Source organism: Polypterus senegalus, chromosome 5 (assembly GCF_016835505.1).
Source record: "Polypterus senegalus isolate Bchr_013 chromosome 5, ASM1683550v1, whole genome shotgun sequence".
NCBI lineage: Eukaryota > Metazoa > Chordata > Cladistia > Polypteriformes > Polypteridae > Polypterus > Polypterus senegalus.
The window spans coordinates 116,227,191-116,241,386 of record NC_053158.1 but is presented as its reverse complement, the minus strand read 5'-3'; the positions used below and the strand labels follow the sequence as shown (position 1 = coordinate 116,241,386).

The 14,196-nt window shown below is 32.6% G+C and overlaps 1 protein-coding gene across 8 annotated transcripts in view; it reads right to left on the bottom strand.

Moving 5' to 3' along the window:
* obscnb (obscurin, cytoskeletal calmodulin and titin-interacting RhoGEF b) overlaps positions 1-14,196 on the bottom strand; it is a 571,330-nt gene that overhangs the window by 2,276 nt on the left and 554,858 nt on the right. For all 8 annotated transcript variants that reach the window (XM_039753252.1, XM_039753258.1, XM_039753256.1 and 5 more), the window contains one exon: positions 5,976-6,018. In XM_039753252.1, coding sequence (XP_039609186.1) covers positions 5,976-6,018 — 43 coding nt within the window. The remainder of the gene's footprint in view (positions 1-5,975; positions 6,019-14,196) is intronic.

The following is a 14,196-nucleotide window of genomic DNA, read 5'->3' as shown; positions in this document are numbered from 1 at the left end:
CACAATATCATGCAGTTTCCACACCAGGCCAGGCAAGTGTTAAATTATGTTAAGTTTATTACAACTTCACTAGCATCAACTAAATAATATAAATCTTTTTATGTGCATGAAGGGTGAGATGCATGGGTGATATTGTCAAGCACTATGATCATATCAATATATATTTCTATAAGGTATGTACGAAAACTGAGAGGTAAAACAGATTCTTCCAAGTGAGGTTTGGGTTAACCAAAATATTTAGTGTTTAATGGCATAGTGTGTGTTTTACATTTTTTTTATATGAAAAGCATATGTCCTGAAAATAGTGATGTAATGATATTATTATTAAGCCAGAAAAATATGATACCCTTTGACAGTAAGACTATCTGTGCAGTTTGTAGACAGGTGTAGATGAGTCATTTAACTTTATTTATGAGGGTTTTTCAGAAAAGTATGTATACAGTAACATAACACACTGTGATCTCAGACCTAATTAATCCAGTTTAGGACCATGGCAGACTAGAGCCTATCAAACTACAATTATTTCATACAAATTTTAAAGCTCTATATTTTGTACTGATTATCTTTTGCCAAAGCGAGATTTCCTACTTGGGTAACTTTCTTATCTTTTTGCTATTAGTTTAGCGGCTGGATGTAATCAGCCACTCAGGTACATAGGAATGGGCCAATAAGTACCTTGTGAGCCTACTGGCTATCAGTGATTAAGTGAGTAATATTAATCTCCATTATATAAAGAAAAATGCAGTTAGAGAATTTAGTGTTCTAAAGAACGAAATATACTAATGTAATAAAAAGCTGCAGATTTTATTTTTTTGACAGGCAGCTTAAATTGCAAAGTTAGATGTTCAGTCTCCACCACCAAGTCAATGTTATTAACAGCGTCTAGTCATATAACTTGACAGAGGTAACACTGTTAATCATTGTTCTAAGGAAAGATAAAACCAAAAAAGAAATATAAAAGAAAAAAGCTGTTTGGGTTCTTTGGTTTACAGCACAATGTTTTGTAAATATTGTATCTAACTCAAACCTAAACCTAACCAATTTGGAATATGCAGCAAATCTATGCACGCTTATGGTAAAATGGACAGCTCTGTCATTAAATTCTTTGGTATTTGCACATTTGAAATTGATCAATGTGCTAAGTGACATATAGCACATCACAATCTTTAAACATTTTTATAATAGTGCCCATGAACACTGTTATTACTCATTAAACAATTGATAATAAACATCATTACCATTGTAAAAATGATTTCTGCCCTATTTGCAAGGGATTACTGAATAACATAGCATTCATTAATACTAGAGTCCCTGAAGCCTACAAAAAAACTCATAATCCCGGGCCACCTTAAATTCCCTCACACCTCCTACTCAGCGTCTTTTGTTTTCAAATGTGTTGATCACCACCGGCAGCAGGCAGCCTTCTCTCCCATCCCGCCACCAAAGCAGCTTTAGTCGTACACAAAGTTCTCCCAGCTCAAGTCTGTTTATCTGGATGTAAGGTGCCTTGATTTGTATAGGGTAAATAATATATAATTATTTGGGATACATACATTCCATGTGTGTTCTGTGTCTACAACGATCTGTGTAAATGTAGGATGACAGAAAAAGCATGCGAGGCAAGAAATGTTGAACACATAGCTAAAACAGAAGCATTTTTCATGTTGTACCTATAATTGGCAAATATGCTGATGTGAAGTGTATAATGTGTGAAGACTGAAGTCCAAATATCAAATAAACACTTTCACAAATGACACAGATATAACAAAGCAAATGTGCTTTTTTCAAGTATTTAACCAAAGTAAAAGAAATTGTGATAGGGTATGACACACACACCCACATATATGGCTGCTTGGCTGATGTAGAGGAAAGAATTGCTGTTGAGAGGTGGCAGGCATTCATACATTAACTGTTTTGAGTAGTCAGCGGGTATTTATTACTACTATTATAGAATAAAAACATACATTTGATTAATTTGAGTCTGTAATAGCCAGTGTAAATTTATGGTACTTCTAAAAGTTAACATGCTGCTTCATTATAGGACAGGTGTGGGGCAGACTGACTGGCAGAATGACGCCCGACCTGTTGCTGCAACCAAACGATGAATTTTTCACCTTTACGCCTGGTGCAGCTGCGCTGTTCTTTGTTGTGAGTGAATGTTTCTTGCGGGGAGGGCTTTTGTTCTCTTTCTTTCTCCGGTGTAGAACCCTCATTCTCATCTGAGTTCATTTCCGTTATATCATGTCTTTATTTGTAAACACCAGTGTCAGATCAGGGGGAGTGTGAACATGACTGAGAGAATAAAACTGAATTTAAAAAAAAAAAAGTAATGCTAACCTTTAACAGTACCATACATTTACACCGGCTGTTACAGACTCAAATCAAATATATGTTTTTATTGTATAATTGTAACAATAAGAGCAACTCACGACGTAAAACGTTTATTTTGGGAAGCGACAAGGCTTGAACCCACAACCTCTTGATTATGAATCAGCAGTTCTTACCGCCGTACCACCAAACCAGTAATGACAATGAAGTACACTAACCAGATTACTTTTTCTTTGGTTATAGTCTTGAATAAAAGCGCACTTGTTTTGTTATACTTTTACCTTTTGTCTAAGTGCTTATTTGATATTGGGACTTCACTCTTCACACATTATACACTTCATGTCAAAATTTTGTCATTAGTACTAAAACATGAAAAAAGTTTGTCTTTTAGGTATGTGTTTAACATTTCTTGCATTTCCTGTCATCCTATATTTACATAGATCTTGAAATGCATATGTTCCAAATAACAATATATTATTTACTCTATACAGCTCCAGGTACCTCACTCCCAGATAATCAAGGCTTGAGCTGAAAGAGCTTTTTGCCGTTTCTGCAGCAGTGGGGGAATGGAATAGCAGGCTGCTTGCTGTTTGTGCTTATCAACACATTTACAAAACAAAAGACGCTGAATGGAGAGGTGCGAAGGGATTTAAGGTGGGCCGGGAATTCTAGTGTTAATGCATGAAAGCCCTGGGATTGAACCCGCCACCTCTCGACCTGGAGACAGCAGTTCTTACCTCTACACCAGCCAAGCAGACATATATGCGGATTTGTGTGTGTTGTACCCTATCCTAATTTATTTTATTTTGGTTAAATTCTTGAAAAAAGCACACTTGTTTTGTTATAACTGTGTCATTTGTGTAAGTGTTTATTTGATATTTGGACTTCAGTCTTCACACATTATACACTTCACATCAGAATTTGGCAAATTATTAGAAGAACATAAAAAAAATCTTGTTTTAGCTATGTGTTCAACATTTCTTACTTCACATTTCCTGTCATCCTATATTTACACAGATCACTGTAGCCATGGAACATACATGAAATGTATGTGTTCCAAGTAATATATATTATCTACCCTATACAATTCAATGCACCTCACACCCAGATAAATAGACCTGAGCTAGGAGAACTTTGTGTATGACTAAAGCTGCGTCGGTGAGGAGATGGGAAAGAAGGCTACATGCTGACAGTGGTGATTAACACATTTGCAAAACAAAAGACGCTGATGAGGAGATGTGAGGGAATTTAAGGTGGCCTGGGATTACAAGTTTTTTGTAGGCTTCAGGGATTCTAGTGTTAATTGCACTAATAATCATTCGAAAGGGTGGCCAACCACTCTACCCTCATTGACAGTTCTGACAGAGAAAGACTGAGGCCCTGTTCTTATCTGGACCCACAGCTAAACTCTCCACCCAACCTCAGAAGATTAAAATACAAAATAAGTTTGATATGAAATTTACATAAGCAATGTAGACTGCTGCAATAAGGAAAAATCAAAGTGTAAGTAAAAGCTTTTCAGATGGTCTTTTTTTCTGGTAAGTGCAGGACAAAATATCATGTTAATGATATTTGGGCATCTTAGACAGATAAATGCTGATATTATTGTAAACAATGGTATCATCCCTCACTTTTTTAAGTTCTTATGGTACTGCATTTTTCTATTAAAGAAAAAATAAAATATGAAATGATCACAGAAAATGCCAAATACCTTAAAATGTAAACAGTATGTATTTTGTACTGTGTAATAAGAAATGTGTATACAAAAAAAAAAAAACAAAAAAAAAACACAAATTACAGAGGTTATACTGTATGTCTATGTTTGTCTAAACTAATACCTATTTTAAGTAATTAACAACATTTTCTACCATGGAAAACTGCACTTTTAAGGGGTTATAAAGGACTTTATCTCAGAGGTCTTTTGTGTTAAGTCTACAAGAAGATCTAAAACTGTAAGAAGATTTTAAAACAAATCCATATAACAGAAATGACATTAGAAATTAGCTACAAGTTACTTTACAAAGCAAAAATTATGATCAATCATTTTAAATTATTTATGATCACTTTTGTCAACCATTTGTAGAAAAAATGAGTATGAAAAAAAATGAGTCCATGAGTATAATATACAATATTACCATACAGTAACATTACTTTTCAGAAAGTAAGTATCCAGAGATATCAAGGTAAGGCGTCAGCACTAGAGAGATGTGCTATTGTGTATTGGTCGGACTTGTAAGTAGCAATTTCACTGTATACTATATGTATGATAGTACTGTAAATGTGAACTTCAACTGATAATTATTTTGATACTATAATATACTTTAATTATATTGCCCTATCCAGTACAAATAATTTGTACAGCTTCTAAGACATTAAACCTTGCCACATCTTTCTGGTCAGTTTTGACTCAATACTGACTTTGGGTAACTGGTTTGTTCATAACCCATAAGATATCCTAAATATTATCTTTTCAACACAAAAATATGGGAGCTTTTAGTAAGTTGCCTGACTCAATGCAAAAAAGTTTGCAAATCCCTTATTTTTTTACACAGCTGCTACACATTTTGAATATTGCTATGACCTCTGTACAAGGCCGTCTTAAAGTATGGGCACTGGCCGAGGGCTCCAGGATCATAGGGGCCCACAATGTTTCTGATGCCTATGTATGTTTCTATTTTGTATCAAAACAGGTGCCCCAGTGCACTACTTTGCTTGGGGGCCTATGATGCTGTTAAGATGGCCCTGCCTCTGTATCAATTTTGTCCCATGGTATACTTTAGTGTATTTTACTTTCTATTTACAGTAATTTGCTTGTTTACAATTCATAAAACATCCTAAATGTCACAAGTTCTAAAACATAGTAAAATAGATCTGGGGTGAAAAATGAAATGTCAAAGGGATCTAAAAAGGGGCATTAAAATCATGTCAAAAAGTGCTGTAGGGCACAACATTTAGTCATCTTTTTTAGTGCTACCACAAAGTATAAATTTAAGATATTATGTTATACTGTACATTTTAGTTAAGTTGTTGTAATACTTTAATAATATTCCAGTATGTCACTAAAGAAGGCGGAGAATGAAACCAGACTGGTGTTATTGGATAACCAAATCCAGAGTATGTATGTGTGTATGTATTAGGAAGCTGAGTATTGTCACAAAAAAAATCTTTGACAAAATTTAAAATGCACACACACACAACATCCAAAAAACCTTCTATCCCTTCCTTATGAAAAAGGAACATGCATTTCTTATTTCCTAGAACCAATAAAGACCAAGCCAGCCACATCATAGTTATCTATGAAAATAAATGCAAGAGCGCTATTTTAATATTAGGGTTTATTGTTATGTTAAATGTTTTTGTTGAATACAGCATCCTTCGGATAGAATTTTACTTATCTGGTTTACAATATAATCTCAAAGATTTGTACCTAATAAATGTTTCTATATGGCTCAAGTGCAATTGAAATAGCTCCAAATGACACTACTGCAAGACAAATTAATTAAGCCGTGACTGAAAAAAAAACTGCAGTTGAACTAGGACAGTAGGATAATGGCACTTAGGTGGTCACAAAAGGTGTTAGGAAGTCATGCAATGACAACACACACATGCAGACTTCTGTGGCAGCTCTGAAAATAAAAAACACTTACATGATGATGGTTTTCTTTGGCACTTTTGTCTCTTGTTCAGTAACTACAAGGAAAACAGGATGAAAGGCATGAAGTTAGAGAAATGCAAAGCTGAAATGAAAAAAATGAACTGAAACTCTTGATGATTAAAATAAAAGAATGAAAAATAGTGAAACTGAAAAAATATTTTTAAGCTCTTTTTCCTTCTAAAACTTTGAAAGATACTGTATGTGATGTGCATAAATGAATCTTATTTATATAACAGGAAACTGAGTATTATTATATAGTATTAATCTGTGAAACAAATATCACTTTTGCTATATAGTATTATAACATTTATAAATTTACATTTTTATTTTGTAAGCCGCAATGTCTAAAGTTCTAATTACAATAATAAGCTTAATTAAATGCAATATACCATAAATCACATTATACAACTGAACGACACAAAATCGTGAATGTTTGTCATTCACAACATTACTATTCTTGGATTTGTGGTCTCTTATTTGCTTATAATAAAAAAAAATTCTATACTAATTAATCATGAATATTTTTTCCAAAGTAAATAATACATCAAAACATCCTCAGTACATTAAATAATACTTTTTGAAAAGCAACACTGATGGATGCGAAGTGATCTTGCTGTTTTTTAAGTTTTGTTATAAACACAGCCATGTAAACAAAATTCAAACTTCATACTGAAGTTTTATTTAAACTGTAAAATGCTTACATGGATGAAAGAAGAATAATGGGCTTTAATTTGGAGACTAACATTTATTTAAGTATTTGACAAAAATTATGACAATCATCATGTCCAACTGTTACTATCACTTTCTCAGTTCCTGTTATCTTCTTAGTTTTCTGCTTTGTCAGTTGATACCACTGCTACCTTCAGTGACTTACTCTGAAATTTCGTATTTCTGCTAATTTTGAATATCTGTTGTAAGCATTATGAGCCTATTTTCAAGAAATGTGTTATGTAAGAATCTTTAACATTTTGTATTAACAACCAAAAGTGGATCAAATTTTAATCTGAACCATGATAATTTCTACAATTTAACTGAATTTATAAAAACAAATTCACAGAAAAAGAATTTCATTTTTTTGTTACACAGTACAATTGTGTAGCCCATTCCAGTGAAGCTTTCATTATATAATCATATTGTGAACAATGAAATTGATATCTATCTATATATCTATATATATATATATATATATATATATATATATATATATATCTATATATATATATATATATCTATATATATATATATATATATATATATATATATATATATATATATATAGGAGGACTGGAGGAGGGCTTATGCCAGACCACAATGGGGCAACCACCCTGATGGCTTTGGGGACCATGGGAACAGAGCTTAGAAGCTCAACTCTATAGGGGCCCATGGTCAATGCCAGGGGGCACCCCAATGCCTATGGAGCCCTGGCCCTCAGCACTTACGCCACACCCGGAAGTGCTGGGGGGAAGAAGACCAGAGACACCCGGAGTGCTTCCAGGTGCGCAGCTGGTACTTCCGCCACACTGGGGAGTGCCAGCGGAAGCTAATCGGGAGGCACCTGGAGCACATCTGGGTGTGTATAAAAGGGGCCGCCCCTCCTCCATTTGATGGCTGGAGTCGGGTGGAAGAGGATGGAGCTTGGAGGAGAGGAGTGGAGGTGGACCAGAAGAGAGAAGAGGCATTTTGAGGCCTAGACTTGGGGGTGATTGGTGCTCCGGCACTGGGTTGTGTGTGTCATTGTCTTGTAAATACTGTAAATAAACGTGTTGTGGTGTATATAATGATGTCTACTTGTCTGTGTCCAAGCTGTTCCCCACAATATTATATATATATATATATATACGCATATACACATACACCCCTTACATATATTAAATGTTAAATGTAACCATTCTGGAGCTGAACCACTTCAGTTATTATTTAATATATTATTTAATTAATTTTTAAATTAAATGTATTTGATATAGAATTAACTTTACATTATTTTTTTAAATTGCAGCTATGAATTTTTAAATATTCATTTTTGTTTGAATTTTTAAGAGCAGCATAACATTGCACGACTTTATAAAGTCCTCTAGTTTTAAAGTGTTATTGAATCTGAACTAAGCAAATGAAATTCAATTCTTGTTGATACATGCTTCTATAATTTCAGAATTTCTTTCATTACAGTTTTTACTTTAATTTATTGTTTCATACTTTGCGATGGATTTGAAAACATTTACAATCAAAACGTATTGCTTATTAAAGAGATTAGCAAAGGGCCTCAGCAATATATTAATACACAGCTGAACAGCCAAATTACTGCACTATTCAGAAAATGGTTGCATTTATTTTAATTGTGCAAACTTTTGTAAGTATGGTAGTGGTATGAAAAATGATGGACTTTGCAAAATGAAATAACAAAGGAACAATAAAGCAAGTTGATAGGTAGCAGAATTAGTTGGAAAAAAAATGTAATGAAATGCCACATCTGCATGCCAAAAACATGAGTTCAAACCTGGTGAGGTATGACATCAGTCTATCAGCAATTGATAAAGCTGCCGCTAGATTCCTTTATTTCTATCTGCTACTTTCTATTCTGAGTTAATATTAATAAAGACTAGAAATGTGTCAAAAGAGGGTGAGAATGTATCTGAACCTGCAAAAGCTGATAAAACATACACCCACTTCATGCCAAAAATAAATGTAATGCTTTTAACAGAGTACGTGGTGATCAACCTACAGAGCCATTAACCTTTTGTAAAAACATTTGGAGCAATTTATCTTAGATTGCACAACAAGAATGAACCCAAACTTGATTAAATCCTAAATGGTGCTGTTTTAAGATGAACAATGTGAAGAAAGATTGCCAAATATTACATTTTAATATCAGTTAAAAACATGTAAGGTATATTTTTTAAATCAACACATTTTGTAATTGGAACCCACACACCTCAAAGCAACCACAAAGTTGCAGAAACCACAGAGTCTCTGAATTATTTATATAATATAAACACATATCTGAGACTAAACAGAAGACAACAGAACCACAAACACAAATAATACAATAATAAAACACCTATACACCCTTTTAGCTGGATACTGCAAAAAAGTAAATCTATCCTGTAAAGCTGGCCCAGGTTTTCAGTGATAAAAGCAGATATATATTCACTTTGATACAAGGTAAAACTGTGCCCAAGACACAATGCAGATTCTGTTAAGTAAGTAAGTAAAATCTAGGGGTGTCTCGTGTTTACTATGAAAACCAGAACTCTGATACAGAAGCTTTGTAATTCTTTTTTTCTTAATTTACTAATCTTGATTTTTTTTTATTTAAAGAGCTTTTGTAAAAAGTCATATTTCCCCCCTGGAGACAAATGGAGTTCTTTCTTTCTTTCTTTCTTTCTTTCTTTCTTTCTTATTATTTTGAGGAATGCAGATGTTAACAGAAAAGTTAACAATTGCATGTGTTATTAACTTCCATTAAGAGTTGAAGAGTTAAGAGTTAAAACCAAATAATTTTATCAATTACAAAATTAATTTAATGTTGTTTTTGGGAAATTTAATTGGCTTGTTGCATTAGTCCCCGATAAATGTATTGGTCATTATAAACAGAAAAATGAATGCGGTATTTAAGATACACATCACATCATTTGACACCTGGAAGCTAAATAGCTGTCTTTGATGAAAATAACTTTAAATCAAAAGGGTGTTATGATATGAAAAATCAGAATTACTTAGATAAAAAAATTACATTCATTAATGCTTAATAATTAAAAACCAGGTGAAATAAATAAAATGAACAAGGTGGAGGATTCAAGATGAGAAAGAAATAAGAACAGAAAATGAAATTAATTAAATTAGAAAAAGATTTAAAAATAATATTCAGTAAGGACTAAGACTAGAAAAAGAAAAATTAAACAACATATTAATGAAAGGAATCAAGAATTTACAAAATTAAAAAGAGATACATTTCCAAGTTAGCCTAAACAAAACACTAAAGTGTCATCCTTGAACATATAAGGAAAGTAATTATACCAGGACAAGATAAGAACTAGAATTGATAACTATCCAAAGAAGTCTAAACTAACTTGATGCAACATGTCTTAATGAAAAACATACATAAGTCACTCAAATGAAATAATTACCAAAGAAACACCTAACCAAAATCATAAGGAAATACAGTATATAAATTCAAAAAGAGAAAGAGACTACATATGGCAAAATGCTAGGTGTGGAGGTAAACTATATTCATTTTTATCCTTTAGGTATAATAGATTCAAAAACTATTCAGACCCACCACTTTCTACACACTTCATTTAGTTATAATTTTAAATGGATAAATTTGGCTTATTAAAAATCAAAAACTGAAATATCTTACTCACTTAAGTACTCAAAACCTTAATTTGGTACTTTTTAGTAGAACTTTGGCAGCAATTACTGCTTTAAGACTTCTGGGGTAAGTCTCTACAAGCTTTGCACAGCTGGCTTTGGGCAGGTTTACCTTATTTTTCCTAGCAGATTCTCTCAAGTTCAATTAGAATGGATGGGAAGCATCTATAAACTGCCATCTTCAGGTCTCTCCACACATGTTCTCTAGGTTTTAAGTCTGAGCTTTGACTGGGCCACTTAGGGACAGACAGACACTTCTTATGAAAACACTCCAGTGTTGTCTTGGCTGTATGCATCAGATCATTGTCATGCTGAAAGGTGAACCGTTACTCTAGTCTAACATTGTGTACACTCCAGAGCAGATTTTTTTCAAGGACCTCTCTGGATCTGATTATATTCATCATTCCCTCAATTCCACATACTGAGATCACTGAGCTCCTGGAAACACTCAAAGTTTTAGAAATTGATTTATACCTTTTCCCTGATTTATGCCTCATCACAATTTTATCACTGAGGTCTACAGAAAGATCCTTATACTTCCCCTCATCACAATTTTATCACTGAGGTCTACAGAAAGATCCATATACTTCAAGGCTTAAATTTTGTACTGACATTCACTGTGAATTGTGGGTATACACTAAACTATGTCCAATCAATTCATTTTGTCCCAGGTGGACCCCAATCATATTCTAGACATATCTCAAGGAAAATTAAAGCAAACAGGATGCACCTGACCACAATCTGGAGTGTCACGGGAAAAGGGTCAAATGTTATATGTTATGTAAAAATGATATATATTATACTAGCAGAATACCCGCGCTTCGCAGCGGAGAAGTAGTGTGTTAAAGAAGGTACATAAAAGAAAAGGAAAAATTTGAAAAACAACGTAACTTGATTGTTAATGTAATTGTTTTGTCATTGATATGAGTGTTGTTCTCATATCTATCTATCTCTATCTATATATATATATATATATATATATCTATCTCTATCTCTATCTATATATATATATATCTCTATCTATCTATCTATCTATATATATATCTCTATCTATCTATCTATATATATATCTCTATCTATCTATCTATATATATATCTCTATCTATCTATCTATATATATATCTCTATCTATCTATATATATATATATATATATATATATATATATATATATATATATATATATACCCGCTTGGCAGCGAGAAGTAGTGTGTTAAAGAAGGAAAGAGAAAGAAAAGGAAACATTTTGAAAATAACGTAACATGATTGTCAATGTAATTGTTTTGTCACTGTTATGAGTGTCGCTGTGATATATATATATATATATATATATATATATAAAATACCAGGCTTCAGCGATGTCATGTGTTAAAGAAGTTATGAAAAGAAAAGGAAACATTTTAAAAATAATGTAACATGATTGTCAAAGTAATTGTTTTGTGTATTTGGCGGCAGCGTCACAAAGTTTTTTTCGTCTAGCTGCATCAGAAAATGTACCACAACGTCTGACATGCCTCCTTTTTAGTGTTTTCTCACAGCTTGGATTGCTGCTGTCATATATATACACACACACACACACACACACACACATACATACATATATATACACATACATATCTTCATATCTACATATCTATCTACATATACACATATATATATATATATATATATATATATATATATATATAGCTACATACCTATCTAGGTGTATAGCTTTGGTCACTGAGTGCAAGGGAAAAATAATAAAATATAGTCTATAAGTTATTAAACAGTAAAACATTAACGTTTTAAGAAGTACAGGTACATTGAGCACTACTGGAGTGGTTTCAGGTAAACTACATTTTAAAGACTGTGTAACACAACAGGTAAGTAACTAACAGCAGCTAAAATGTATATGGATCATCTCTCGGTAGTTGATCCCTTTTGAAAGGCGCTACACGACGGCTGTGGTATAGAAATTACATTTTCTATGTGAACGCTCAAATTTGTGCCTGTGGTAATGTGCCTTACCGGCATTTAAAGAAAATTAGTTTTGTGTCCTCTGCAGTGTTAAGAGAGAAAGGCTTTGGTTTGGGATAAAAGGAAAAAAGGTGTAAAGAAAGGAAAGTTGCCTTTTCTTTTATATAGTACTAGTAGAATACCAGGCCATGGAGAAGTAGTGTGTTAAAGAAGTTATGAAAAAGAAAAGCAAACATTTTAAAAATAACGTAAGATGATTGTTAATGTAATTGTTTTGTCATTGATATTAGTGTTGTTGTCATATCTATCTATTTATATATATATATATATATATATATATATATATATAGCAAAATAGCTGCGATTGGCAGCGGAGAAGTAAAAAGAAAAGGAAACATTTTAATAATAACGTAACATGATTGACAATGTAATTGTTTTGTAATTGTCATGAGTGTTGCTGGCATATATATATATATATATATATATATATATATATATATATATATATATATATACACACACTCACACAGACACATATATAAACATATATATACATATACATACACATACTGTATATATACACACACATATATATACATACTGTATATACAACATATACATATCTACATATATACTGTATATACACATATATATATACAAATCTACATATATATATCTACATATATATATTAGGGGTGGGACTCGATTAAAAAAATTAATCCAATTAATTAGAGGCTGTGTAAGAATTAATCTTGATTAATCGTATGTAATCGCACACGTAAATTTGCCCCAAATCGCAAATGTTTTTTTTTATTTAAAACGGTTTTAGTGGGCTACAGAATCAAATAATAGACATGGACATGAATATTGTAAACTGAAGCTGTTTTAATTTCTGAAAAAAAAAGTTTTAAACTGCATTTGAATTCAAAACAGAAACAAAAATATCATCCCTGGTTAAAATTGGGCAGACTTAAAAATAAAGTGGTAGTTTAAGTACTTTAAGTACATTTTCAGAATAGTATTGTCTTTAAATAATAATAACCAAAATTTCACCATAAAGTGCAGTTTTTCTTCTTAAAAAAATAAGTCAGAAACATAAAAGGTAATTTGACCAGCTTACTCTTTAAACTCTGAGTAACATTAGCCAAAATTATTTTGTACATTAGGCTAAAACAGTGTGATCATTGAACATTTTGTAATTAGATGTATTTAGAATTACTAACGGTCATGGAAGTCCAATGATCCCCAGTAAGAGCCACAAAGTCCGCTTTCTGTTAAGCATCTAATTTTGCTTGCTTTTCAGTGTGCACAAAACCATGCTTTTATCAAGGCTTCTTCGGGTAGTCGAAATGATCAGTCGTAGGAACGCGCTTTATTCCGACTCTAACATTTTTGTAGCTGTGATGTGTGCATCAGTGTAATGGATGTACCAGGAAATCATGCATTGACAAAAGTTCCCGTTTGCTTGGAAGCTTCTCAACTGTGCTTGTGCTAAGAAAGGGAAAATTTTAAAAATAACGTAACATGATTCTGCGTTAACCTAATATTTTTTCATACGTTCCAAACCAAGGAGATGGGAAGGTAAAATGAATCGGGTAGCGGGCGTACATAGTACGTACATCCCCTCTCGGGAATCGAACCTCGAATGTCGGCGTTAGAGGCAAAGACTCTACAATTGCGCCACCACTTGTCTAAGCTAAAGTATGTATTGTAGATCTGGGTATATATATACATTTATATATATATACCCGTGTATCGTAGTGGAGAAGTAGAAGTTATGAAAAAAAAAGGGAACATTTTAAAAATAACGTAACATGACTGTCAATATACAGTAATTGTTTTGTGAGTGTTATTGAATGTTGCTGTCATCAAGGATTTGATTATCATT